The sequence below is a fragment of the Lodderomyces elongisporus genome, chromosome 8, assembly GCF_030384665.1.
Source record: "Lodderomyces elongisporus chromosome 8, complete sequence".
In the NCBI taxonomy this organism is placed as follows: Eukaryota; Fungi; Ascomycota; class Pichiomycetes; order Serinales; family Debaryomycetaceae; genus Lodderomyces; species Lodderomyces elongisporus.
In genome coordinates, this window is record NC_083680.1 from 866,361 (window position 1) to 894,346 (window position 27,986).

Below are 27,986 nucleotides of genomic sequence, written 5' to 3' on the forward strand. Positions count from 1 at the left end.
CTTTCCCCTTTAATTTCTTTCCCATTTTCCATTTTCCATTTTTCTTCTTTGAAATCAGTATCTTACTCTAAGGTATATGGTAAGCAACGAGATTGGGCATACCCCAACATGAATATCCCAACGGCTTTGCCAAATAGCATAATCCTTCGGTTTCGATCCCATCATATCCTTCCGAGCGGTCCCATGTTGTTCCAATGATATAGCTTGTTGGGAAATTGGCACCTTGTTTGAACACAATCGATTTGAAAAACAACACTGCTCCACCAACCGAGTCTAACGGCACAGCATAATTGAGTTGTTTCTGTTCATCTGTCAATTGGGAATCAACGTGCATGTAAAAATGATAGATTTCTCCTTGAACATCTCTTGGAACATATCGGAATTCACCCCATTTATTAGCATCCATCAAGTCAAGTTCTTCTTGCAGTGGTTTAGTTCTCTTACCACGCCACGAGTTTCTATCGTAATCCGAGATGCCTCCTCGCGTAACCCGTGGAACAATGATGTCACGGTTGGAGTTGATCATGATTTCAAGCATCTTAGGCCCTTGTTCAAAGCCTATAATGTCCGAGTCCAAGGTGATAATGTATTGCTCATCCGCAAGTGCTTGAGATATGAGAAAGTTTCTACTTCTTGCAATCAAACGACGACGGGTTCTTTGCATGGCATCGTTATGGCGGTCGTTCCGAGAGACCCCTTCTCCTTCTAGTTGCGGTGCTGAGCTCAAAGTGATCTTGTGAAACTTTGTTGCAAGGCTTTCCAACTTTGCGGCAATGTGTGATTCAATCTTGTTGAATTCTGCCAAATGGTTGTTTTGGAGACCAAGGGAGAACTGGTATTTTGAGTCAGTATTATCAATCAAGGTGAGTATAGTGTCCATGAACAGTTCAAAGGAACGGCCTGGGCCATATGGCTCATCCTTTCCAACGGATGATACAATCAACACCGTGGGTTTCTGACTAGATGATACCTTTTCATTCTCGGCTTGTTTCAATGTGTATGTAATCTTCTTCAATCCGGTCAGATTTTCGATATAATTCTGTTTAGAGTACGGTGTAGAATCTGGTGTTTTTTTTTCTGAGGATTCTTTTTCCAGTAGCAGTCCCGCACCTTCGGTGTAACCTTTTGACGATGGGTAAGCGGGGACAATTGTTGGCGATATTGTTGCCGATGACAAGTTGTAAATAGATAGCACCACAAGAGACGTGATTATTAAGGATACAATAGTCCAAGATTTCCGAAGTTTCAAATCACTGGCTGGCATGGCTTATAAGTATATAGTAAAAACTCTTGGTGAAAAGGTGATTGGATGGGAGGGTGAAGGAGAAAGTGTTTTGTCTTTGTTTTTGTTTTTCTTATTATTCTTTTTTTTTTTCTTTCAATAGTAGAACTTAAATGATGGTTTAGTTGAAAATGAAGATCCTGAAAGAGAAAGAAAAATACACCTTCTTTGTAGGTGAAGATAAGTTGATGATAAAAAAATAAAAGGTGCTGGAATTTAAAGTTGAAGCTTGGCTTTTATGAAAAGAAACAAGAATAAAAAGGAAGATTCTTTACTCTTTCAGTACTCTTTCTTTCACACACACACACACACAAACACACACTAACTCTCTTTTTCTCTTTCTTTATATGTATATATATGTAAGTAGGGAGAAGGAGAATATATATATTTATATATATATATATATATAGACGAAATTTAGTTCACGTCACAAATTCGCTTTCTATACTTTGGGTATGTGTCTCGCATATTTTTAAAAAAAAAATTGGGTGAAAGATATATGGTGACACGCAGAATAAGGAGACGCAGCAGCTAAAAGTGGGTTTTATGAAAACCCTTGGTTGGTTTTTCAAGACAGGGAGGATTTGCGCAAAGTACTTTTTTCACACACAAGCGGAAAAATAAAATAAAAAAAATAAAAAAAAAAATTTACTTTCTCTCCGACTACGTCCTCTTGCAGTCCCTGCCTTTCCTCCTTTCCTCCCATTCATCCCTTCCCACCAAATTTTTAAAAAAAAATGGAAAGAAAATGTATTAGACGTGCAATCTTTAATTGTTCGCCCTCATGTAATATCACCTAAAAACAACATCTGTTTTTTTGTTTAATAATGAACAATAGGCTTGGTTTATTTTTGGAAAAGTTGTGAGATTGCATGAACAAGCACAATGAATTGATAAAACCACCTGGAACATAAAAAGAGAAAGAGAGAGAGAGAGACAATAAAATTTGGAGATAATCTGCCCTTTCGAGGCAGTGTTTTCTTTGTATTTGGCTGAAATTTTTCTTTTTCTTTTTCTTTTTCGTCTTTGTTTTTTTTTTTTTTTTTGATAATATCGCGTTGTCATTTTTAATTGTCTTTCAATAGTATTTTGATTTCATATCAAACACCAAGGGACACCAAACGAATAAAAAAATAAAATGAAGAAAAAAAAAAAAAAGAACACAGAGTTTGTCACATCTTTTCCTTTGACCGTGCAGTGTTCTTTTCCAAAAGACACTCTGTGCTTGTAGGTACATTGACGATTAATTCCGTGGGGTGCGGGTACAAGAAACACGGGTGAAGGTTAAAAATCGAAGAACCAGTAGGCTGATTATTGGCCATACCTCAAGCAACCAATCTTGCACTTTAACCAAACCCCAACAACACAAGTCTTTTTTTCCCTTCCTTCTTTTAGCAAAAATTTCCGAGCCATCCGGACCGGGACTCAGCCTTAAAAAAAAAAAAAGAAAAAAAAAAAGAATCGGTTCTACTCACGTAGATTACAAAATAATTACTGAGGACTAAGACTTTTAGCTCATATAATTATAAAGCAGGACGAAAAACACAAAAGAAGAAGAAGAAGAAGAAGAAGAGGAAGTAGTAGTAGTAGTAGTAGTAGTAGTAGTAGTAGTAGTAGTAGTAGTAGTAGTAGTAGTAGAAAATGAAAAAGAAAATGCCAAACGTCAACACGTGAAGCGTTCGAGAGTACTGTATAGCGTTCTCTTCTATCTTGCAAATGTGCAAATTTCAGAGTTGTGTCTATTGCATATTTTTAAAATTTGTCTTTCATTCTATTCCCAATTCACTACAAACTCCCACAATTCACTCCTGCTTTTTCCTTAAAAACGTACCACCCGCTTTTCCAAGGACCTGCTTCGACGTCTTATTGTTTTTGATGATTTTTAGTCCATGAACTCACTATTTCGTCTTCACCCATTTTGTTCCTGCCCCCTCTTCCCCTTCTCCCAAAGTTTCGTTCAATACATGGCGGTGTTCATTAAGGAAAATACTGCAACTATCATCATGGATTCTTTGAGCACTTTTCAAGATAATGGTATATTTCGTTCATCGCAGCTACAAAAACATTCCACATGTAGGAGCGCATACCTATTCTCTAAAAAAATAATCGGAGGATGGAGGGAAGGGAAAGATAAGAAATGATAAGAGAAACAAATATGAAGCAGAAATAAACGGAAAATAAGAAGAAAAGAAGAAAAGAAGAAAAGAAAACAACACTACTACCAACAAGACTACAGAATGACAAATCTGTAATTTTGAAACAAAAACAAACAAAAAAGAAAAATAATATTAACATAAAGCACGTAATAGTATGGGTAAAATTGTTGAAATAAAGTATAGACATGTGTTGAAACGACAAAGAAGACATAACACGACTCTTTTTTTAAAAGTTAGAGTCACAACAAAACAAACAAACAAACAAACAAAAAAAAAAGGAAAGAAATTCCGATCCTATGATATGTCCGTAAAAAAAAATATAAAAAAATTTCAAAGTAAAGAAGATATCTAAACAGCTAATGGGAAAGAGCCAGCCCATTCGCTAATCTCCAGTTTGACCTTTTCCAAAGTCTCGTCTGATTCGTTCAAAATCTTGTTTTTGAAATCCTTCAATTTGTTAGCATCCTTGGGCAAAGATTCTTGAGTCTTTTTGGCGAAATTGACTGCAAAGTCAATGTAGTCAACAATTCTCTTGAAATCCTCTTCGCCTAAACCTCTAGTAGTCATAGCTGGTGCACCAATTCTAACACCACCCGGGACTAAAGCCGATTTGTCACCTGGAATAGAATTTTTATTCAATGCGATATTGATCTTTTCGCAAACAGTTTCCACTCTAGCACCATCAATTTGTTTGTCCTTAAGAGAAACCAAAACCATGTGCGAGTCGGTACCATTGCTAACCAATTTGTATCCCTTGGCAGTGAATGCTTCTTCCAAAGCCTTGGCATTCTTCAACACTTGTTCTTGGTACTCTTTGAACTCAGGAGTAGCAGCTTGCTTCAAAGCAGTCGACAAAGCAGCAATGGTGTGGTTATGGGGACCACCTTGATGACCGGGGAATACAGAAAAGTTTATTGGGTTTTCCAAATCATAGTAAATCTCTTGTCCAGTCTTTGGGTTGGTGGATCTCACACCTCTTCTAAAGAAGATCATGGCACCTCTTGGACCCCTCAATGACTTGTGTGTAGTAGTGGTAACAATATCGGCATATTCAAATGGTGAAGGGATAACACCAGCAGCAACCAAACCTGAAATGTGGGCCATATCAACAACAAGGTAAGCACCAACCTTGTCCGCAATCTCCCTCATTCTCTTATAGTCAATCAATCTACAATAAGCACTGGTACCAGCAACCAAAACCTTGGGTCTGTACAATACAGCAGTCTTTTCCAACATATCGTAGTCAATCAAACCAGTTTCCAAATCAACTCTGTATGGCATGGTCTCAAAATAAGTTGAAACAGCACTGATTTTCCTAGAATCAGTTTGATAACCGTGACTCAAGTGACCACCGTGAGGTAAATCCAAACCCATTAATCTCTCGTGCGGTTTCATGATGGCTTGGTAAACTTGCAAGTTGGCCGGAGATCCACTTAATGTTTGCACATTAACACCCCAACGGTCCGGGGTCAAGTGAAATGCCTTCAAGGCTCTTTCTTGACACAAGGTTTCCATTCTGTCAATGTGCTCATTACCACCATAGTATCTTGCACCTGGGTAGCCTTCAGAGTATTTGTTGGACATTGGAGTTCCTAAGGCATCAAATACGGCAGTGGTGGTGAAATTCTCAGAAGCAATCAACACAATCGAATGCTTTTGTCTGTCAACTTCATCCTTAATGATTTGATCGACTTCTGGGTCTGTCTCTTTCAAGTGACCTTCAGTTAATTGTCTGTGAGTTTGTGATAATGCGTAAGACATAGTTTTTTGTAAAACAAAAAAGATTATACAAAGCAATAAGAAAAGTAATATGCTGTAGATGGAAGAAAGATTGAATGAAAGAAATGTGAAAGTCAAACTTTTTTTTTTGAATTATTTAAATAACGAGAAAAGCGGAGTAAAATTTTCGATGCCGTAACAGGTGGCTCAGCCCACGTGACTAATTTTGCATTTTTTTTTTTATCCCTTTCTCATTAGGCTCTTACTATATAAAACCAGAAAAGGAGTCAAAGAATTCGCGCAAAATAATATTGTCGCTAACCTTTTTCAACATGCAATTATTAATGGCTCTATTACAACATAATTTTATAATAATACCTATAAAATGACTCTTTTGTCATCTTGAATATCATTATTACAGCAATGACAAACGCACGGAGACCTGCCCACCTGCCCGTACACAGTAATTTAAATAAACTGCTATAACTGTATGCACTTATTCTTACGAAAGAAGATCTCTGAAAACACTATTCACATGTCTCAAGTCAGACTATTGTCCACCTCTCACACTGTCCAAGATGGTATTTTCAAAGTCCATAATAAACTTCCGTTGAATCTTTTCTCTATTCACTGTAGCATATCAACTCCGAATACTAGCTTTATGCCAAATCTTTTACTACATAGAAAAACAACCCCGACAAGAAGAGGGAATAATTGATCCAGTAGACACACACGGTACTGCAAACCAGAGGTAAAGAGAGAAGAAGAGTGTCCCTGAAAATTCGCACTAAACCCAAGGGAACAATTAACACACACTATTGGCAGCACCCCGTTTTGCAGCACCCATTTGGTTTTTTGTTACGACGCGTTTGGTAGCGCATACAATTGCACACACACTGCTGAGCTACCTGAAGGGACTTCCTCGCCGTTCTGTTCCCCTCACTTCCTCGCGGGTTTTGCAACCAAAATGTATATGGCATAACACAAGTTACTTGTTAATCCCCAACCACAAGGCGTGACTGGAGGGCTACCTGGTGAAGTATAAATATCCACAAACAAAACCCTTGTGACCTCAAACCTTCTTTTACCCTTTTCTTCTTCTTCTTTTCTTTCTTCTTTTCCTTCTTCTTTTCCTTCTTCTTTTCCTTCTTTTACCACAATTAAACACACAACCAAGCCTTACTCGACAACATTAACCAGATTTTACAATCAATAATTTAGTAAGACTACAATTTAAAAATTAACAATGCCCTTTTTTAATAAATGTTTTCAAAACGTCTTTGCAAAGGATTCCAAACCTTTTTACTTTTCCAAAAAACTTGGATCTCAACTGCCTGTCCAAGAATCTATAATTCCAGAAGAGGCCGAAAGGTTTCTCATTGCTGAAGGTGTTAGACGCTCCACAATTGCCGGTAAGAAAAGACCGTGCAAAAGAGGTGATGTTTTCAAAGTGTCCTTGCTGTTCCAGGGGTTGAGGACAAAATTCAAATCGTTCAACCCAAAGATGTTCCAATGGATGAAATGGTTGCAGCAAGTAAACGACACCGATTTTATACAATCGTTTGTTTCGAAGCAACATTCTGTGGTTAGAATTGGTGAGTCTGCATTTACATCTGCTGATAAAAAGTATCTCATCTACAGAGTTTCAAAGGAACACTTTGAAGAAATTGAAAGTGAAGTTGCAAATTCAACTACTCTCTGGGAAGAAGATTTAGTTTTGCCTCCATATCTTCATCTTTTTAGTATGAAGGTCTATGATGAGGACAGGTACTATACTATAAGCCCTGTTCTTGACAACAAGGCTGATAGGGAGTACCCTTCGGAACAAGACACAAACAGCGCTAACTACACAAACAGCGCTAATTACACAAACAACACTAGTTACACAAACAACACCAATTACACAAACAACACAAACAACACAAACAACGCTAACAACGCTAACAACACCAACAACACCAACAACACAAACAACGCTAACAACACCAACAACACCAACAACGCCAACACCAACACCAACAACAACACCAACAACGCTAACAACGCTAACAACGCTAACAACACCAACAACACCAACAACGCCAACAACAACAACAACACCAACAACACCAACAACATCAACAACACCAACAACACCAACAACACCAACAACGCTAACAACACCAACAACAACAACAACAACAACAACACCAATGATGCTAACTACATAAGTGATTTCATTTCTACACGAAACACTTGCTATATCAATGAAGCTTTGTCTACTGCGCATTGTTCCCGCACGTCGTGGCAACACATATACTGTATTGACCAAGATAGTATAATGGGCACTATCGGAATTCCAATGCTTGCCGAGGAGAGGGAGAATCTACTCTTAAAGCTTTCACAACAAACAAAACATCTTGTAGCTCAAAAGAAAACAAACTACAAGCTTGTTATAGGAATTGTCTTTAATGAGAAAATTCGACCAAAAATCCAAGTTTGGTTTGACGCCCACCACCGAATTTATAAGGGAGAGGGCAGGATTAAGACTCTCTTCAGGTTTGGCAAAGCAAAGGCCAGAACACCTGAAGAGTATGCTTCATGGTTGCTAGAAAGTTTAGATCAACACATTGAGGTTATAGAGGGGGAACTACATCCAGAAAACTTTGAAATCACGACACCACCCCTAAGTACCAGCCTCACTTGCTTCCTAAATAGCATTAAAGCGAGTTTCAAAAAGGTTTTTAAACTCTTTTTGAATCTATCCAAGGCTCTGCGAATTGCAGAACTTGGACAAAGCTTAATTAATGCTAAAAATAAAAAACTAAAAAAACCAGAAAAACTAAAAAAACCAAAAAAACGAAAAAAACGAAAAAAAAGAAAAAAAAAAACACGAAAAAAAAGGGATTAAGACCGAAGTTAAAAGACACCTTGATCCTGATGCTATTCCAGATGCTATTCATCTTATTGATCCTGATGCTGTTCCTAAAGCTATTTCTGATGTTACCTCTGTTGCTGCTTCACGGATGACTATATCACAAACCCAACCATGATCCCAAAGCAGGGGAGCCCACCGACCTCTGCTACCGTTTCCCATAGCCAACCACAACATTGCACTAGTGTAGCTGCCGACTCACACATTTATTCTGAACTTGGCAGATCCTGCGACAAAATGGCGCCTTTGTCGTATGATCTTGTACGGGGGACGAAAAATGTGGAGGACGCATATGCACTAGGGGTATCAACAAGGCACAGCGGGATCATATAATCACAGGTTGAGTTGTATAAGTCACTGTGCAAGTTGTTTCAGATGGTGCAGAAGAAATGCTTGTGGAATCAGTTCTCGGGGTTTAATTTTGCTACATAATAATCATTGTTTGCTCGTGGTGGAATAGCTTTACTACCACTACTACTGCTGCTACCACCACCACTACTATTAATATTTATCATAGAAATCATAGAAATCATAGAAATCATAGAAATCATAGAAATCATAGAAATCATAGAAATCATAGAAATCATAGAAATCATAGAAATCATAGAAATCATAGAAATCATAGAAATCATAGAAATCATAGAAATCATAGAAATCATAGAAATCATAGAAATCATAGAAATCATAGAAATCATAGAAATCATAGAAATCATAGAAATCATAGAAATCATAGAAATCATAGAAATCATAGAAATCATAGAAATCATAGAAATCATAGAAATCATAGAAATTATAGAAATTATAGAAATTATAGAAATTATAGAAATTATAGAAATTATAGAAATTATAGAAATCATATTTGGCATAGTGTGTGCTATCCAGTGTCGACCAAACTCAAAGCATGCGCTTCAAAGTTGTCAAAAATTTTACTGGTGTTATTTCTGGTGGTGTTGCTGATGCTGTTCCTAATATTGCTGCTGCTGCTCCATGGCCAACTATATCACAAACCCAGCCATAATCCCCAAGAAGGAGAGCTCACCAAAAAGTGTGCCCGTGTTCAAACACCACAAAGGGCCCTGCTACTACTTATTTTATCCGTCACTGGCACGCACACACTTTTGGTATCTCCCATTGCACCTGCATCTTCGCTCGTTTAACATATACAGCTTTCACTCGTTTTCAGGAATACATCATGGTGAGGGACTCAGTGAGTTTTGCTACTAATATATGCACTTTTTTTTCTAATATTAACACACCTTTCTGTTTATGTATACACTCTGCTATTTGTAATTGAACCATTCTTCTATTTCGCACTCAGCCTACAAACGAAAGTAAACACTAAAATTTACGACCTAGTTGTTGTTGTTCTTCTCAAATTGAACGTTCTGTATATTTCGCGCAATCGCTGTCATTGCAAACTAGAGTATCTCGGACTGGAGTATGTGTATGTATACGCGCACGTGAGCTGCTGTGAACGAGTCAACCTAAGATACACGTAAGATATACGCAAGATGTACAAGGTTGTGAATTGTGTTGTGCTATCTTGCATCCAAATACACAATTCATTTACTCTGGTCGTCGACTTTCTGATACAGCCACACGCTATTGGCAGCACCCCATTTTGCAGCACCCATTTGGTTTTTTGTTATGACGCGTTTGGTAGCATAACAGCGGTTCTGTCGTCCACACTTTCAATCCTTTAAGGTCCATTTCCAAATAATAGCTATTTTTCAAGTTTTTTGGCACTCCATCATAATACAATTTAAAATTATTAAGTCTGTTTTATAGTAAGAAGAAAAAGTGGCTTAGGCTCTTGTAATTGACTAACAATAATATTTGGTTTGCTGAATGCTGGAATCCTACACTTAGCTACATACTGTTTATTCTATTGAAAGTATCAGGAAAAAATATATTAGTCGAAACAATTTACTTCAAGTCGTGAAATCGAGTTTTGCAGGTGGAGCAAAGTTTTAAAGCATAGACAGTGGCAGGCAAACCATGCTCGTCGTCAAATACCTTCTATTCTTGTTCAATAATTCTTTGTACACCTATATCATTTTTGTAGTCGTAGTTCATTGTTCCCTAATCTTCCAAGATTTAATACAAGGTGACTCTTAATCTATGAGCAAACGCTAATTTTGGAATCACCACGCAGAGACAGCTTAGTCCATTTAGCAAAAACAAGTTTAAATCGTATTTTGAATAATGAGTACTGATTAAGAATAGTCCAATTGGTACAAGCATCAAGAATTTCTTTGTAGGAGTGTATTGATCACCATTATCAATTTGTTCCCACATCGTCAAATTATCGTAAGCACCACTATTGAATTCAAATGGTGTGCGTTTAACTTGGTGAAACATGATATACGAGCCAATAGTGTACGTGAGGTTTGTCAACGTCCATTTCCAATCATTATCCAAAACGCTAATGAAATTGTAGAAGATCTTGAGCAAAATGATAATCACTATATGAATTACCCACGCACCTTTTTGATTCACCCAATTGGCATTCACATTAGGATTTAGCGCCTGATCAATCTTGGTGTCCAAAGTGTCTGGTTCCAAGTGTTGGATTAATGACGAGGATCGGCGCTGTCTGGTAACGATATGTGCGGGTTGGTGGTGAGATGGCGTGGGGGTGAGGTCATTGGTTGTTGTACCACTATTACTTCTAAACCGAGATGGAGAGGAGCCACTGGCAACACCACCGATTGTTGTTGGAGCGTAGCTGCTTCGTCTAGAGCGCGGAGAGCCAGGGTTTGATTGTACAGAAGTGTGTCCTGTTGCGTATGATGACGATGGCGATGAAGTAATGTGCGATGGCGATGTATGAGACACGTTCAAACAGTTTTTCGAAAGGGGATCAATTGAATTTTGTGACGCTTGTGCCGCTTGTATGGGGACACCAGCAAAGGCATTGCTGGAGTTGGCAGTTGTAGAAGAAACGCCCTTTGTTCCGGTTGCAGCATTATAGGAGGATCCTCTAGATATCGATGGAGGCTGTCTCAATTCCTGCTGTTGACTTAAAGGTGGCGTTATCTTAATCTCCGCAGGCTTGAGTAATGGAGATTCATTAGAGTTGGAGGAAATGTCCGTCATTTCGTTGTTGCTGTTGTTGCTGTTGTTGTTGTTGTTGTTGTTGCTGTTGTTGCTGTTGTTGTTGCTGTTGTTGCTGTTGCTGTTGTTGCTGTTGTTGTTGTTGGTTTCAATTTAAAAAATAAATTAATATCGTTATCTAGAACCGTTGATTTACTGTTGTTATTGACAAGTCGTGCCTTGTGTGGAAAGCAGGAAATATCAACAAATAAGTAATGTGGAAGTATAAGATCTTGTATTAGTGGAGGACCAAAAAATAATAAGTGTGATGATGCTTTAATGTGACGGCAATCAATTTTATTTGGTCTTAAAGAGAAAAAAAGGGCGAGAGGGCGTGAGGGTGGAGGTTGATCACAGTCATTGACTTTTTTCTTCTTTTTTTTTTTTATTTTTTTATTTTTATTTTTTTTTTTTTATTTTTTTTTTTTTATTTTTTTAATTTATTTAATTTTATTTTATTTTAATTTAAGTTTTTAATTTTTCCTTTGGTTCCTTCGCCTTTTTTCCTCTTTGTTTATGATTTTTTGTTCCTCTTTGGGTCTGTTTAAAGCTCTATGAGACTTTCTCGTGTACGATTCAATCTTTGAAGAAGTTAATAAAGTTACTATCTGTTAACTCTTTTTAATCGTCGCCTCTTTTATTCCCAATATTTATCAATGCCTTTTTAAGGCTGATTTCCTGCCATTTTCAATTTACTTCAGAATTCGATAGTCATATAGTTCAATGCTAAGTTAGTTAGTTAGTTAGTTAGTTAGTTGCTTGTAATTTATCTTTCTTTCTTCTTTCCTACTACATAGAACGAGATTTAAATGCACTACAAATAACTATTTGTATTACATTACATAGACCTATCATTCCGCGGGAACATATACACCACCAGAGTGCCAGCCACTAGCAGCGATGCAAACCCATTTTCCTTTTGACGTACATTTTTTCCCAGCATTTTCAGCATTTTTAGTATTCTTATTGCTGACATCTCTACCCTCATGTAAAGGACCCCTGAGTGGATCCCTAACTCTCATTGGTATTTTCACATCCATATTAGCGCCGCTTGCAAAGCAGACTGTAGGATTTAGCTCAACCGCCGACTCTCTCGATCCGATTCCTAAACATCCACAACTTCTAGACTCCGTACCCCAACTGAGCACATCACCATTATTAGTCAATGCGAGGTAGTGATAGTCTCCAATCTCTATCGACTTTATATCCTGGCCCTGTAACTCATTAATAACAATCGGTAAAGTCCCGTTTTCAGGGTGCGGTTCCCAATCACTTTCATTCTCTACATCATTATGTCGAGTGGTGGAATATAACAAGTGCTCATTGTTTCCAATCAAAACATGGTCGTGGTTTGTGAAAACGACAAAGTTGTTGAAACAACTTTTTAGCTTAGTGAACTGGACATTTTCCATTTGTTCCACTAGCCAGTTATTGAAATTGTCCATTGCATAAATATTTCTTGTCAACTCTTCTTGCCCCACTGTATTTGAATCATCTCTGGATGCTAGTTCGTGGGCATTGAATCTAAACTGATAAAGTTTGGAATCTGATTTTTTGACATAAAGCACGTAATCAGCTCCAACTGTGAAATCCTTGATATCGTTTTTTGTAAAAGGAACAACCAAGTAGTTTGCTTCACTTTGGAAATTTTGATTCTCAAATTGCATTTTACTAATGGGTTTCCTAGTATACCAGACAAGCAAACCAATATCCTGAATAAAACACGCCGACAAGTTCCATCCAGCGGCAATCTTACTAATTATTGCATTTTTGGAAATACCTCTAAACACAATATTTATTCCAACATTAGTATTGCAACCAGTGTCCCAAGTGTAAATGTTATTATGATTATCCAATGCAACAATGTGTTCTCGTCCAGTACTTATAGATGTAACTTTTCTTTCATCACAAAAATTAATCGTACCAAGACTACGGCGCTCAGTTGCGGGAGGTAAAAAAAGACGCGAAAGAAAGTTTGTCTCTTGTATTTTCGACGATGAATGAGATGCAATTTTTGGTAGATCATTCCTTTGTGAAGATTGAAGCCCTCTTCTAGCTTGTGGAGTGCTGCTAGAACTCAGAAGTGGAGGAGCTTCGGATACGTTTGATGTATTTGTTGTGGGTAATGGTGGTATTGGAGCAGCAGTAATTGGGCCGGTGATAGTATCTGTCTCCTCATCGCTCTCACTATCCGAGTATCTCATTGCTATACCTGGCATAGGCAACACTCCAAACCTTGTTCCATGTGGCGGTAATGGTGATTGATAAGGAGGTATAAGGGCACCACCTTCATCACCAAGATGATTTGTTGGGTGGTTTCTTCGAAGGTTTCTCCTGCCTCCCAAAATTTCACCATCTACGTGGTTTCTACCCATACTGAGCAACGCCAAAGTTGCGGGATTAGGCTTATAGTCTCTCTCTTTCGTAGGCCCAGGAGTCGACAATCCTTGTTGCGGCCGCTTCCAGTCCATTCCGGTAAACCAAATGTCACCATTATTCAACAATATAATAAAGCTGTACCCATTGGCTTGCAAATCGACAACAACGTGGTTATTGAACTCCGGAACGTTTGTTGGAGTGTGCACGGACCAGCCACCTAGTTTCTTCAGTACATGTGATTGGTCAATCTTAGTTGATAAGTACCCTAAACGTCCACCATTGCTTTCTCCCCAAGTGAACACTTGTTGCTTTGGGTTGCATCGAAGATTAAACAACTGTTTCCAATTAATCTTGTCACGGAGACTTAGAGTATAGTTGTTTTCATTATTAGTAAACTTTTTGTTGTATAACAATTGATAGATTGTGTTGGACAAACAAAAAATCTCATATAAAGCCTTGTTGAGTGTGAAGAACTTGACAATTTGTTCTGGGGTCAAATAACGTGCTATACCAGATGTCAATATATCTTCGCTAAGATCGGTGATTGTTAAGGCCATTGTTACTTCTAGCAACTCTTAGCTGTGAAAATTGCAAATAAAGTTGACTTTCAATAATGATTGCTTATTTGGTCGGAGCGAAGCGGGGGTTGCCGATGAGAGTAATGAGTGGGTATCTGACGATGGGGTTTTGGGTGTGTGTATGTGTGTGTGGAGGGGGGGCCGGGGCGGTGGTTCGTGATATCTTTTGTACAATTGTGTTTGCCATTCAACTTGATACCTTTTGATTTTGTGTGACGAAAGTCAAAACTTATTAATATTAACGAAATAAGTTCTCCGAAAAAAGAAAAGAAAAAAGTAAAAAAACAATTCAGCACAGAGGCACGTGACCTACTATATAAAATGAATTTTGAATTTTGAATCTTTTTGTTTATTTATTCAACTTTTGCAAAACACAAGGATTGCTTGCTTCGTTAAGGAAATGGGAGTAGGTGTCAGACCATTTCTGCTCTTCATACTAGTTTGTTTTTAAACAATAATTTTGGAGATAAGAAGGGAGCGTGTATTAAATTTTTGCAGTATCATTAAGCTCAAAGAAGCAAATAAATTGTAGTGAGAAATGAGATATACTTGGAACATATATTGCTGATGTTGCAACATTAACAATGTTTAACCAAAAGCTGTTAGAAAAAAAAACAAACAAACTGGCGACAACAACAACAGCAACAACAAGAAAGTAAAATACCTTCTTCTGTATCAAATATCAAACGTGCACATATATTGATCTCATAAATACAGAGCGAGTTGAATGATGATGTTTTTCAAAAGTTTCGTCCGTCTTTTTTTAATCATTTTTTTTTTAATTAATTTTTGTAATTTTTATTTTCTTTTTCTCAAGATTAACAAGGAACGACATCAAGAATGTTTTGCAACATGCCATCCCTTCTTGTGTATTTTTTTGTTTTCTCTCTATTTCAATTGCAAGCCAAGTCAATTCAATTCAATTCAAGAAGAACAATATGTCTTGTATACAACAGTTGAGGGTTTCAATACCCGAGTCGCGTAACCTAGATATTATCTGATTGGATAAATATTGGTAGCAAAAAAAAAAAAAAAAGAAAAAAAAAGAAAAAACAGAAACAAAAAGAGGCTACATGTGGGTTGACATTAGTAGCGAATAGTTGAATGGGATTATATAAAAGCCACCTTTTAAATTGGCCGTTCATAACTTTGCATTAGACATTTCCATTTCCATTGCCTTATTCTCCCTTTCTCCCTTTCTCCCTTTCTCCCTCTGCCTCTTCTCTTCTCTCTTCAAGGTTTACAGAAGAATAGGAACAATAAAAAAGTGTAATAGAAAATAATAGAAAAGAAAAAAAATAAATAAAAATTTATGTGAGAGGATATAGACACTACCGAATGGTTTTGATTCTTTGTAGTGTGTTTTGCCCATGTGAAGATTGAGAGAGAGAGAGAGAGACTGGGAGAGAGAGAGACAGACAAAAAAAAAGTATATATTAATCTGATAATGCGAAAAGGTGTATTTGTTGGAAAGGTGAAAATGTATACCAACAATACAAAGAAACAAAAGAAGGCTTTGTCTACTTTTTCATGTTTTTTTTTTTTGCCAAAGCCACCTTAGTTTAGTTAGGTAGTATAGACTTTCCTTAACGCTATTGGATACATTCTTTTTTTTTTTTTTTTGTTTTTGTTTTTTTTGACCTGTTTCAACATAGACAAAGGGATGGAATAGATATACTCAAGGACAGAAAAAGGGAGAGAGGGGGAAAAAGTTAGATGTCTATAGAGGAGTTTACGTATATAAAGGGCTTCGAAATTGCCTGTTTCCAAAACTTCACTGTCATCTTTTCTTTTCTTTTCTTGTATTTTTTGTTTTGTTTGTTTGTTTCTTTCTTACTTCTTCTTCTGCTTCTTCACCTGCCCCTTCAATTTTTAACCCTGATTTTGCTTTTGAAGTTTCAATAATCTCCAAAGTCCAAATTCAATTAGCAACAGTTTAATCACCACATATATTCTGGTTTATTTCATTTTTTTTTTTTTGTTTTACTTTTCTGCTAAGAACACCAAGTTACCGATTAGCGAAACAGAAGTTGAAGATTTTTAGCTTGCATTTGTTGAAATAATATTACATTTCTTAGGCGTCGCCAGGATCAGTAACAGCAATAACAACAGCAAAAGCAATAACAACAGTATTGGTAGTAGTACTGGGAAAGAATAAATACTAATAACAATAATTATAATAATAACTCCCACACCTATTGAAACAACAATTGCAACAAAGCTGCTTATAAAAAATTCATCATGGTCAACGTTTTCAACGTGCAAATCTTCTTTATTGTCTTTAGAGAATGTTTAGAAGCAGTGGTTGTTGTCTCTGTTCTTCTTGCATTCTTGAAGCAAGGTATCGGTAGAGCTACAGATGACCCCAAAACATACAAGAAACTTCGAAATCAAGTTTGGATAGGGGCGATATTGGGTGTAATTATATGTCTTATTATCGGTGCTATCTTTATTGCGTTGTTCTATACTTTGGGTAACGATATTTGGTCCAAGTCTGAAGACTTGTGGGAGGGTATTTTCTGTATTATTGCGACGGTGTTGATCTCTTTAATGGGTATTGCTATGTTGAGAATCAACAAGATGAAGGAAAAATGGAGAGTTAAGTTGGCCCAGGCATTAACCAAAGTGCCTGATAAGAAAAAAGACCGGTTCAAAATTGGGTACTTGACAAAGAAATATTGTATGCTTATCTTGCCCTTGATTACTTGCTTAAGAGAGGGTTTGGAGGCAATCGTTTTTGTTGGTGGTGTCGGATTAAACTCACCAGCCACATCTTTCCCAATCCCAGTCATTTGTGGCTTAATTGCTGGAATTGTCGTTGGTACTATATTGTACTACTCAGGATCTACCGTTTCTTTACAAGTGTTTTTAATCATCTCAACTGGTATTTTGTATTTAATCGCTGCTGGGTTGTTCTCACGTGGTATCTGGTACTTTGAAAGTCACGTGTTCAACAATCAAACTGGTGGTGACGCTTCAGAAAATGGAAGTGGCCCCGGAACTTATGATATCGCGAAAACTATTTGGCACGTCAATTGTTGCAACCCCGAAATTGATAATGGTTGGGATGTGTTTAATGCTTTGCTAGGCTGGCAAAATACTGCTACATATGGTTCCATCTTGTCATATAATTTATATTGGTTTGCAGTGATTGTTACCTTGTTGTTGATGCTTTACGAAGAAAAGACGGGTCATTTGCCATTTATGAAAGGTGTTACATTGAGATCATTAAACCCAATGTATCATATTAAAAACAAAAAGAAACACGAATTGACTGAAGCTGAAAAGAAGAAATTGTTTGAAGATTTGAGAAATGCTAGAATTGGACATGAAGATGAAGAAGAAGAGGATAGCGCGGTTGCTGATGATGTTGACGAAGTGAAGAATGAAAGGATTAGTTTGAGTTCAGAAAAACAGCACAACTGAAGGCGAAAATCAAACTAAGCAAAAGATGCAGAAATGTGAAAGAAATAGAAATTGAAACACGGAGGTTCATTGGGAAATAACTAGCTAAAATGCACACACACAAAAAAACACACACACACACACACACAGAGAACTTTTTGAATGTGGCATTTTATCATATTTGTGCTCTACCACGCTTCCCCCCCTATTTTCTTTCACACACTGGACTTTATTTTTTCATTTTTTCAATTTTTCAATTTTTCAATTTTTGGTATTGTCATGTTTTCATATGTTTATGGTTTCATTAATTTATTTCCATCCCTACTTCTATTTTCAGTTTGTGATAGTTATGAGATTTAAATAAGAGATAACTTTCAAGAGTTGAAAAAGCAGGGAAAAAATCAAAGGCAGATCGGGGCGGTCAAAACTTTTTTTTTTTCCATTTATATATAGGTGTCTTCTTTTTTTTTTATATATATATATATACTTTTAATTTTACAAAATACCGGGTTACATGTTTTAAATCAGCACCTTCTACTTTCTATCAAAACTAGACTCTAATTTGATAACAGACGTCAAGAAATTTATTTAGGTTTGTATAATACTAAATTTGAGGACCGGAAAAGCAGTACTTGAATACATACAACTCAAGAGATTTACACACTTCCATTGCTTATTTACGGGTAAAATCATACAGCAAAACACACGATATTTTAATTTGAATAGAAAAGCTGATTCCACGCATAATTAATCCCAGCTTGTTTTTGGCTTGAGGCATTTGATTTTCTTGTTTCTTTCTCTTTTTCTTTTCTTCTTTTCTTCTTTTCTTCTTTTCTTCTTTTCTTTCTTCCATTGTCTTGTAGAGCACGAGTAATTGACCTTTTCCTTCTCTCAATTTACCTAAATCTTTGATTTAAAATCCTTTCCGAGCCTTCATCTTCCCACTCCTTTTTGCTCACCCACATTTGATGAAAAGTTCCCAAACTAGCAAGTACACTAGCTCCAATCCAGCTCTGATTGATTCTTTCCGTCGAGTTACCCACAGCATGTAATCTGATTTTCAAACCGGGGTTTTTCAAAGTCAATTCATGATACAACCTCTCAGTTAATTGCGTAACCAACGAAGTTCCACCAGTGATAATAATATTATTTGCCAAACCTGCACGAAGATCAATATCGATGTTGTTTATAACGTACGAAACTAATTCAACCAACCCGCGTACATCAGCTTGCTTGTTGCCATTAGCAGAATCGCCATTGTCCTCATCTTCATTTCTTCGTATACGTTTAACTGGCCGGTAATCATTAATGGTGTTTTGTTCTATTCCTGGGATGTCTCCGTTCGAAGACGGAGGGGTCAACTCTGTGTCATTGAAGGTATACGATTTAGGATCGAATATTGTTTCGGCTATTGTAAATCTTTCTTGGCCCATAGTAATGGATTGTCCCGTAGGAAGTTCAAACAGCCTTTGCGAAAACTCAGAAACGTGCAGTGCTATATCTTTGGAGTCAGATCCAGCCTGTAGAAGCAGCAGCAGCAGCAGCAACAGGGTTTGTTGTTGTTGTTGTTGTTGTTGTTGCTGGAGGTGTTTAATATTCTCTTGAGTAGGGACTTCCAACATTGATTCTTTGAACTCATGCCAAATCTTATCTTCTTCATATTTCCTAAAAGAGTCGGTAATGGTAACTCCTTCAGCAAATGATTTCAATTCGTATCTAGCTGCCTCTTGTGGAAAACTAGTCGCATCTTTGCTTTTGATGAGAATGGCTGGTTCAATAGCAATACTAGTTGGTTTTTTCACTTCCTTAGCATTATCGCGCCCTTCATTTTCTCCATTCTTCTCATCATTAGTTGCTTGATTCTTTTCAACATCAACATCATCATCACCATCATCATTTATTTTCTTTGCACTATCATCACTTTTACTTTTTAAATTCTTTATCGAATCTGAAACAACGTTGTCCAAGAATTTTCCTGCGTATGGTGTCCTTACCGAACTTTTAATCAAACATATTCCATCAACAACGGGTGTGACACTAGCGCTTTCATAGCCTACATCGACAACGAGACAATTGGGCCTTCCTTGTTGGAAACTTATGCAACTTGGTACCTTGATTAGATATAAAGCTGGGAAATCAAACTTGGCATAAATCTTTTCGACTAAAGTTTTCCTATACTCATAAGTACTCCAGATGGGTTCAGTGATCATTATAGGCTGATCTTTTTGCTCAATCTTGAGCAATTTGAAATAATACGCAAACTGGTCCATTGCAGCATCCCAATCTGTGATAAGCGAGTTGGTAACTATGGGATGAACAGTAGTGCCCCCAGAGCGCAAAACATCTATATTTTCTCCATATACCTTGGTACCTTGCGAGGTTTTGCCATAGTTTGAAGTTGTAATAATTTTGGGGAAATCATCACCGGCATAGCCAATTCGGGTTGTATGTGTTCCAATATCGAGAATGATGGCATTAATCTCGTCTCCGCCATAAACAGTATTTGCATTTGCACTAGACATTACTAACGGGATAAGGGTAAATCTCGAGTAAAATGAATTATCACGGGTAAAAGTGGGACTAGGCGATTTCCTAAGGTGCTGTTGCAATCCTTGTTGGTGGTGTAATTGTTGTAGTTGATGAAAAAGAAAAAGAAAAAGAAAAACAAAAACAAAAACAAAAAGAAAAACAAATTATACAACAGAGGAAAGAAAAAAAAAACAATATTGTAGTGTTGAAGTAAGAAAGAGGTTAAGAAGAGAGGTTAAGTGAGAGAGAGAGTGTGTGTTTGTTTTTTAATTTATGTATTGGATGTGTGGTATTATTTAGTAATTTTTTTTATGTGCGAAAAGCAAAAAAAAAAATAAAATAATAATAAAAAAATAATAAAATAAGAGGATAATGCATTTGGTGAAATTTAATATGTGAGTTTGAAGCAAATTGGATATAATTTATTTTAGGCTTATCAAACAAACGATACACCGGGAATGTAGTTCACTGCCACTGCCACTATCACTATCACTGTCGCAGATACAGATACAGATACAGATACAGCAACAAACACGGTCATTTTTGAAACATGTAGAAGAAGAGAGTCTGTGAGAAGGGGAAGCGGGCCGCGTTTGGGCGCAACTTGATGTTTGCATCGGAGTTTGAGTTTGAGTTTGAGTTTGAGTTTGAGTTTGAGTTTGAGTTTGAGTTTGCATCGGAGTTTGAGTTTGAGTTTAGGTTTGGATTGGGATTGACAAGAAGTATTCTATTTTCTACAAGAATAATTGCTCTGTAGAATGGTTGTATATAATATTAAAGTTGATGAGTAGATTTTTGGGGTGTTAATAATTTACTATTTAGAATTGAAGCATTATTTGTCGTTGTTGATTTGTACACGGTTTGTATTGTAGAGCAAAGCGTCCATTGCAAAGAATAAGTTGAATTAATCCGGCTTTCAATATAGGGATCCGGTGCCAGTCCTCTTGCTTTATTTGTTATATTTACTATCGAATTGTTTAGTTCCTCATTATTAGTTGATCAATCATTAGTAGATCTTCATGGATACTTTGTCCATACCTATATGTACATTCAACATTAGCGTCGTAGTTATCGTCATCGTCATCGTCATCGTCATCGTCATAGTCGTCATAGTCGTCATAATAATCATTATCAACATCAACATTATTGCTACCATTGTATTCTCTATGCTCTTTATCGTTGACTCCATGTTTTCTATGGCTAACATCAAAAAAAAAATCTGTTGGACTATGAGTACTGGTATTTCGATGGAGTGAGTCACAATTTATGGGCTGTTGAAGTTGAAGTTGAAGTTGAAGTTGAAGTTGAAGTTGGAGAACTTTATGATCGAGACACTGCGAAGGAAAAAAAAGCTCTGCGTCCACTTGGTGCAGTGGATCGTTCTTGCCGCATTCTACTTGGTCCCCTTCTTCTTCTTCTTCTTCTTCCAAGAGTGACACATTGATGCAATCGTAATTTAAAAACAGGTATTCCACGGGTAAGCTTGGATAATCCAAGTACTGAAAAGAATGCTCGCAAATCCCATTTTTTGTCGTATTGTGAGGTTCCACTATTGTTTCTTTATTAACATAGACTTGCCGCGGCGGAATATTTGTATGTTTCGAGATATTTGCTTGATATTGTTTGGTTTGGGAATATGATTTAGGTTTAGGGAATTTCAAAGGTCTATTTTGTATCAACCGTGGTTGCAACGCGGGTGCTTTTATGGGAGATGTAGAGTTATATTGACTCGCACTTTGCTGCTGCAGTTGTTGTTGTTGTTGTGGGGGTGGTGTTGAAGCGGTTGTAGAGTATCTGCTGTTTCTTCTTTCGCAGCAGAAATGCAGTTCTCCATTAAACATTTTCTCAATGTCCTTTATGGATGTTGAAAATAGTTCGTGTTCTATCTTGCACCTTTTGGAAAAGTATTGTCTATTAGTGGGTGATAAGATGTCAGAAGAAGACGAATCCAAAGTTGGTGGTGTAGACACAAATGGTGAATTTCGTTTCATCTCAGTGTTTTGTTATTGCTTTCTTTCTTTCTTTTGGAATATAGTGTGGTGCAAATGTAATATGTTTGAGTGAGTCTTGTTGTGTCAAATAGATGAATGGAAAACCAAATGTTGAGGTGAAGCTTAATCAAATAGGGTGACTTTTGAGGGTAATTATATATGGCAGTGCTGGCTTGATGCTATATTGTATGCCACAGCGTATGCCGTGGTGTCCATTAAACGCAAGGTGTAGGGTGCTGTGGAGTGGAGTGGAGTGGAGCAAGAGGAATAGCAATAGCAATAGCAGAAGCAAAAGCAGACGCAAAACCAGGTAAAAGCAAAGAGGGCAAATGAATTAAAGTCTCTTGGGTTTTATGGTGAGTAAGGTGAAGAAGAAAAGAGAAATTGGGTTCTTTATATAAAGGAGAAGAGTCTTGTTGAGATAAATGTGGATAACATTGATAATTGATATAGCTTATGCGCAAATATATATATATATATATATATATATATATATATGGGTGTATGTGTGTGTGTGTGTGTGTGTGAGATTATTCAGCCTTGATGATTGCCCAATGTGAAATATTCCTTTATCTCTTTATCTCTTTATCTACAAATCTCAATTGTATTATATTTATTATATATTTACATATAATCTCTCGTGCGGGAGAGAGGGGGAGAGAAACAAGCAGTGCAAAATAAATAAAAATAAAAATAAATAAAAATAAAATAAAAAAAATTTCATTAAAGTGGAGAAAGAAAATGGGGAAGAAAATTGCCTCTTGGTTTCCACTTTTTTGCATCAGACCACACACGTACACACACATACACACCATTTGGCAAAAAAAAAGAAAAAAACAATAAAAAGAATAAAAAAATAAAGAATTTGTTGAAAACGAATGTCTTTATTGTCATCTATTCCGTCTGATCTAATATGATATAGGATGTTCTCTGTATTTACTTTCTCAACATATCTGATATTTCTTGATTTCATCCAAGACTTATATTGTCAATAGATCTATATATTCCATGAAAGATTGCTGTTGTTGTTCAGGGTTTTGTGTGTGAGTGTGTGTGTGAGCGAGTAGTTTTGTCTTCTCAATAGACCTTTTACATATTCTCAATTCTTAAAAGCCCAACATCCATGTTTCCTGATCTCCAGCCCACAAGTTTATAGGCTCTTGTTTGCAGCTTGCAGTTTGCAGTTTGCAGTTTATAATTTGCACTTGTTGCTCTTGCTGTTTATATTGAATACTGAAAGATCGCCACTGGACATCCGCTGAAGTAGTACAACAAGATCAGCTCGAGATAACCATACAAAACATAACAAAACAAAACAAAACAAGACAAAAAGCTATTGTTTGAAGTTGGTTTGCAATTGCTCTTTGCCGGAAATGTCAGGAATAGAGGACAAGGTTGCAATTGCCCTTTTTCTTTTTGTAAAATAAATAGAACAAAAGGAAAAAAAAACAAAAGGAAAAAAAAAACAAAATAATAGCAATCCCCAGTTCCTCAGTTCATGGTAAATATGAGATCAACCAGTGCAACATTAAAGAGTTTCTAGATGTGCAACGGGTCAAATATCTTAGATCATGTTACTACATGCCACGATATACCAACCTGTCTTTCTCTTTCTCACCACCTTCTTTTTGATTCTTTTCGATAATGTTACCATAACACTATATATCAGAATTTACATCTTGTTCAAGGTCAGTCAAATTTTCTTTATTTGTTTTTTCTTTTGTTGTTTGTTGTTTGTTGTTTGTGTATGTTTCCAATGTTTGCTTCGTCTCAGTTCTCCTTCCCCTCAGATAAGAGAGACGAAATTTTACGATTTTTTCTCCGCATATGATATCCCTTATCATGTTCGATATCACAATCCCTGGACAAATGCCAACTACAGAATAAAAGAAGAAAAAGAACGATACAATCACAACACAATAGAGTTAAACGTATAAAGAAGTAGATAACACATTTTATCACTAGAAAAAGAAGAAGAAGAAGAAGAAGAAGAAGAAGAAGAAGAAGAAGAAGAAGAAGAAGAAAAAAAAAATTTTTTTTAGTGAGAACACCAAAGCCCCCCCCCCCCCCCCCCCAAACACGAGGTTCTTGAGCTTAGTTTGCAAACCAATATAATGTTTCTTTTTAACTCTTTTTTTTTTCTTATTTTCTTTTTAGACTCATTTCCGGTGACGAGCTGTAATTACCCTCTCGTCATCGGAGATGGGCGAAAAAGTTTGTATTGGTGGAGAACATTTGGTCAAAGTACCCGCACGCTTAGATTTTCCATTTCCTTTTCCATTTCCTTTTCCTTTCTTTTTCTTTCCTAATGTAGACTTATTATTCCCTCGTTTTTCCACCTTCCCCTCCCCCGTCGCATGATTTCTCGTTTGAAGCGGGTGCCAGTGCTTGTGCCAGTGCTTATGCCAGTAGCACGGGTAGGTGCGGAGTTTAGTGGCGGCGAAAGTTTCCAATTTTTTTATTTCTTTTATCTTATTTTATTTTATTTTATTTTATTTTATTTTATTTTGTTTTTAATATTTTCTTATTCTCACTTCGCGTAGTGCGCCTTAAAAGCGGAAAGAAGCCTTTGTAGTACACGGCATATCTGTATTTATTGCAAGAGACAACAGACAAAGAGACAAGAATAGTTCAACAATATAATAGTATTCAGTAGATTAGAAGGAGCTAAGATGGTAGAACCCCACAGCACGGGGAAATAATGAAATAAGGAAATTGTGAAGAAGATTATTTATGTTGTTTTTTTATCGTTTTAATTTGTTTTAATTTGTTTTGGTTTGCTTTGGTTTGCTTTGGTTTGCTTTGGTTTGCTTTGGTTTGCTTTGGTTTGCTTTGGTTTGCTTCCTCTAACAAATGTTCATGTTCCATCCTTTTCTTTATCTTTCCACTAGAATACCAATTTTTCACAATGTTGAAACTTCTTGACAATAAGTGCCACCACAACGTGTATCAAAAAAGCAGATGTAAACAATCAAAACAACCATCACCACTACCACTTCCATCACCACTACCACAATATAACCACAACCACAACCACTACCACTACCACAACCACAGTCGTTATCACTAATCATCATTCTATCGGATCTAAGGCTCCTCGATGTTTTTACAGATTGTGCGTGATGATTATGCACAAGATGTAAAAGCTTACTTGCTCTGTTATCTTTTCTCTCCCCTCACCTATCAGCATGCAAAAATATGTTTGAGTGTTTATACCAACAATACAAAGCTTCTTGATAGTGAAGATGGTATGTATGAAAAAATAAAATGAATTAAATTGAAAAAAAGAAAAAAACTATATTGTTGACAAAACGCAATCTTTCCCAATAATGTTGATACAGAAGACGTTTACATTTTAGATTTTTTTTAATATTCATCTTTATAAAATTTGAGAAAGCTTCTGCTGTAGTTGATTATAGCGCTACTAAAAAGATAAAAGAAAAAAAAAAAATTCTCAATCCTATCACAAGTTCATCTAAATGCTAATCCTGTATCCTAAAAATATTGACCATCTTATCAATTGCAACTATCCATCTATTTCTAAACAGACTGTAAAATTGCATTATTCCAAACCTTCAACCTCCACCTCCCCTTTTTCAACCACTTCCTCGTCTCTCACAAAAATATTCAATACACAGAATTACGAAACTTGCATGCATCAATCAGATTTGTTTGTCGAGACAAACTCGAAAACTGAAAGTGCCGCATATTCTTCTATCATCGAGAATATTCCAAAATGATTAGAAACATTGTTGACTTTAATCATCCTAGTCTAAAGAATGGGGAAAAATCTCAATCCACCTAAATTGAATTCTCTAGCCCATAATAACCTCCTCTTCTTTTCCATCTCGCTCTCCCTCTTCGAACTCATCATCATCATCATCATCATCCTTATCATACTCAATATCTTCTTCTTCTTCTTCTTCTTCTTCTTCTTCTTCTTCTTCTTCTTCTTCTTCTTCTTCTTCTTCTTCAGAACTGTACCACTCTTTAGGGTCCCCTAGCAAACCCTTTTGCAAGTATGCCACATCGGCAGCCAATTCCCCATCCGATATTTCATCTGACAATGACTCATCTTCGTCGCAATTGATTTCACCAATGATAAAAGTCTCATCCTCTTCCTCCATATACAAATCATCAATATCGGTTTCAACCCAATCTTCATCCTGCATTCGAGAATAGTACGCAGAACGCTTCTTCTCGACTTTTTCAATAAACAAATCCAAATCATCATCAATTTCTTCCGGTACAAAATCGACATCTTCATCTTCGTAATCCTCCGCATTTGATGACATCAAAACTGACTTCTTCGAATGCTTTTGTTCAAACGACTTGATTGCCTCAGAAAATTGCCACAATCTCTTAAATTCACCTCTAAACAACGCCATACCGTTTACCCCACCAATTAAGCAAGGTACGATATATAACAAGGCAGGTTGTCCCTTTCCTGAGATGTTCAATGCGACAAAAGCAAGCACCAACCCTAAAGAATAACTCACCAATGCGCTCCAGAAATAAGGCTTTGGAAATTTGTTTAAATGATGGAAAGGTTGTTTTGTTCTATCGTAAAAATTATTCAAATCAAATCGAAGACACAAGCTAATGAATACTCCCGGAACTATAATGTCCCCCAATCCTAATATACTCTTGTTTTCCATGTCAAATATTTTAGGAATGTACAACTTCATAGGAACATCCATGGACGTAGCAACAGTAACCATCATCTCAGTGGCGAATACAAAATAAATATCGTAAATAAACAACCCCATGAGTAAAATATGCGCATTGCAAAAACGCATAACTCGAAGTTGCCGAAATGCCGAAAAAATTAACATGAATGAGGTTATATTGGACCAAATCCAACATTCCGGATTATTGTAATAGACATAAGCAACAGTTAACGGAAACAAAACAAGAAACTTGGTGTCCAAAATACAATCAAAGCAAATATTTTCAACTAGAATATCTGTTTGCGGGAGAATGGCAATCTTCTCGTAATTCAAATATGATTTGAATTCATCCACTATGGAACTTTCTCCTCCCAAATCGTTGCTGCTGCTGCTGCTGCTGCTGCTACTGCTTCTGTTGTTGTTGTTTCTGTTGTTGTTGTTCTCATGATTATTATTTTCACCCTTGTTTATTTTTTCCTTCTTTTGCTTTTCAAGTTCCCCTTCAAGCTTTTTTGCAACATTTTGAACTTCTCCCTTGGGAAACGCATCCACATCATCCAGCACAGCCAATCTTAATCTTTTGAAGATCCAATTCGAATCTTTGCCAAACCAATGGCTTATATTTCTCGCCCCCATACTCATTAAGCCATCCATTGTGATGTAAAAACTTACTGGCGCAAATGCAAACATGTACCAGCGGATCAATTTTTCCAAATTTACCCCATTTTGCAAACAATAGTACATCCCCAGAAGCGCTACTGCGGCAAACACGGGCATCAAAAGAACCATTTTCATGTCCAACGCAGCAAAATCAATCATCTCCAAATTTGTCATATTGGCAATCAAGTACCGCAGATCGTCCATATCCAGTGGATCATAATTGGAGTTGACATGTTTGTCATCTCTTGGATCGCGTGCATTTTTGGGCTTGGTAACGGTGCTATAGGAACCAATAATTATTGGAATTAAAGAGCATAAAAGAACAATAGCTAAAGACGCAACTTCTTGTAAAACAACTTCTTTGTACGAAAGCTGAACTTTGCCATTTGCGGATGCTGATGCTGCTGCCAATGCCGATGCCGACGCCGATGATGATGATATTGAAATCGATGTTGAGTTTACTGATGCGCTTGCATTCAGTAAGGCAACTACTGTATCTAAATCCAATACATCAATCAGAAAATTTTGCAAAAGATTTCCTGCCAATGTATTTAAGGAACTATTTCTTGTACTCATATTCATCAATCACAATTCAGAAACTGATGTG

At 36.7% G+C, this 27,986-nt stretch overlaps 10 protein-coding genes across 10 annotated transcripts; 2 read left to right on the plus strand and 8 right to left on the minus strand. All coding sequences in view use genetic code 12, as the record gives it.

Annotated features, from left to right (window-relative positions):
• Window positions 1-67: 67 nt before the first annotated feature.
• Window positions 68-1,264, minus strand: PVL30_005669 (uncharacterized protein; the record flags this gene model as incomplete). Its single annotated transcript, XM_001524071.1, has 1 exon — window positions 68-1,264. The coding sequence occupies one exon, from the start codon at window positions 1,262-1,264 to the stop codon at window positions 68-70; it is 1,197 nt and encodes a 398-aa protein (XP_001524121.2).
• A 2,522-nt stretch (window positions 1,265-3,786) lies between these two features.
• On the minus strand, window positions 3,787-5,199 carry SHM2 (Serine hydroxymethyltransferase, cytosolic; the record flags this gene model as incomplete). The annotated part of the gene is made up of 1 exon (XM_001524072.1): window positions 3,787-5,199. The coding sequence occupies one exon, from the start codon at window positions 5,197-5,199 to the stop codon at window positions 3,787-3,789; it is 1,413 nt and encodes a 470-aa protein (XP_001524122.2).
• A 1,204-nt stretch (window positions 5,200-6,403) lies between these two features.
• Window positions 6,404-7,748, plus strand: PVL30_005671 (uncharacterized protein; the record flags this gene model as incomplete). The annotated part of the gene is made up of 2 exons (XM_061119724.1): window positions 6,404-7,558; window positions 7,596-7,748. 2 exons carry the CDS (start codon window positions 6,404-6,406, stop codon window positions 7,746-7,748), a joined length of 1,308 nt encoding a protein of 435 aa, XP_060975707.1.
• Window positions 7,749-8,572: 824 nt separating this feature from the next.
• Window positions 8,573-9,705, minus strand: PVL30_005672 (uncharacterized protein; the record flags this gene model as incomplete). Its single annotated transcript, XM_061119725.1, has 2 exons — window positions 8,573-8,964; window positions 9,642-9,705. The coding sequence occupies 2 exons, from the start codon at window positions 9,703-9,705 to the stop codon at window positions 8,573-8,575; spliced, it is 456 nt and encodes a 151-aa protein (XP_060975708.1).
• Window positions 9,706-10,168: 463 nt separating this feature from the next.
• ORM1 (sphingolipid homeostasis protein orm1) lies at window positions 10,169-11,170 on the minus strand (the record flags this gene model as incomplete). Its single annotated transcript, XM_001524075.2, has 1 exon — window positions 10,169-11,170. The coding sequence occupies one exon, from the start codon at window positions 11,168-11,170 to the stop codon at window positions 10,169-10,171; it is 1,002 nt and encodes a 333-aa protein (XP_001524125.2).
• An 848-nt stretch (window positions 11,171-12,018) lies between these two features.
• Window positions 12,019-14,103, minus strand: PVL30_005674 (uncharacterized protein; the record flags this gene model as incomplete). The annotated part of the gene is made up of 1 exon (XM_001524076.1): window positions 12,019-14,103. One exon carries the CDS (start codon window positions 14,101-14,103, stop codon window positions 12,019-12,021), a length of 2,085 nt encoding a protein of 694 aa, XP_001524126.2.
• A 2,262-nt stretch (window positions 14,104-16,365) lies between these two features.
• Window positions 16,366-17,550, plus strand: FTR1_4 (high-affinity iron permease; the record flags this gene model as incomplete). The annotated part of the gene is made up of 1 exon (XM_001524077.2): window positions 16,366-17,550. One exon carries the CDS (start codon window positions 16,366-16,368, stop codon window positions 17,548-17,550), a length of 1,185 nt encoding a protein of 394 aa, XP_001524127.2.
• Window positions 17,551-18,425: 875 nt separating this feature from the next.
• On the minus strand, window positions 18,426-20,051 carry ARP4 (NuA4 histone acetyltransferase subunit; the record flags this gene model as incomplete). The annotated part of the gene is made up of 1 exon (XM_001524078.2): window positions 18,426-20,051. One exon carries the CDS (start codon window positions 20,049-20,051, stop codon window positions 18,426-18,428), a length of 1,626 nt encoding a protein of 541 aa, XP_001524128.2.
• Window positions 20,052-21,035: 984 nt separating this feature from the next.
• Window positions 21,036-22,049, minus strand: PVL30_005677 (uncharacterized protein; the record flags this gene model as incomplete). The annotated part of the gene is made up of 1 exon (XM_001524079.2): window positions 21,036-22,049. The coding sequence occupies one exon, from the start codon at window positions 22,047-22,049 to the stop codon at window positions 21,036-21,038; it is 1,014 nt and encodes a 337-aa protein (XP_001524129.2).
• Window positions 22,050-25,864: 3,815 nt separating this feature from the next.
• Window positions 25,865-27,955, minus strand: PVL30_005678 (uncharacterized protein; the record flags this gene model as incomplete). Its single annotated transcript, XM_001524080.2, has 1 exon — window positions 25,865-27,955. One exon carries the CDS (start codon window positions 27,953-27,955, stop codon window positions 25,865-25,867), a length of 2,091 nt encoding a protein of 696 aa, XP_001524130.2.
• Window positions 27,956-27,986: the final 31 nt, after the last annotated feature.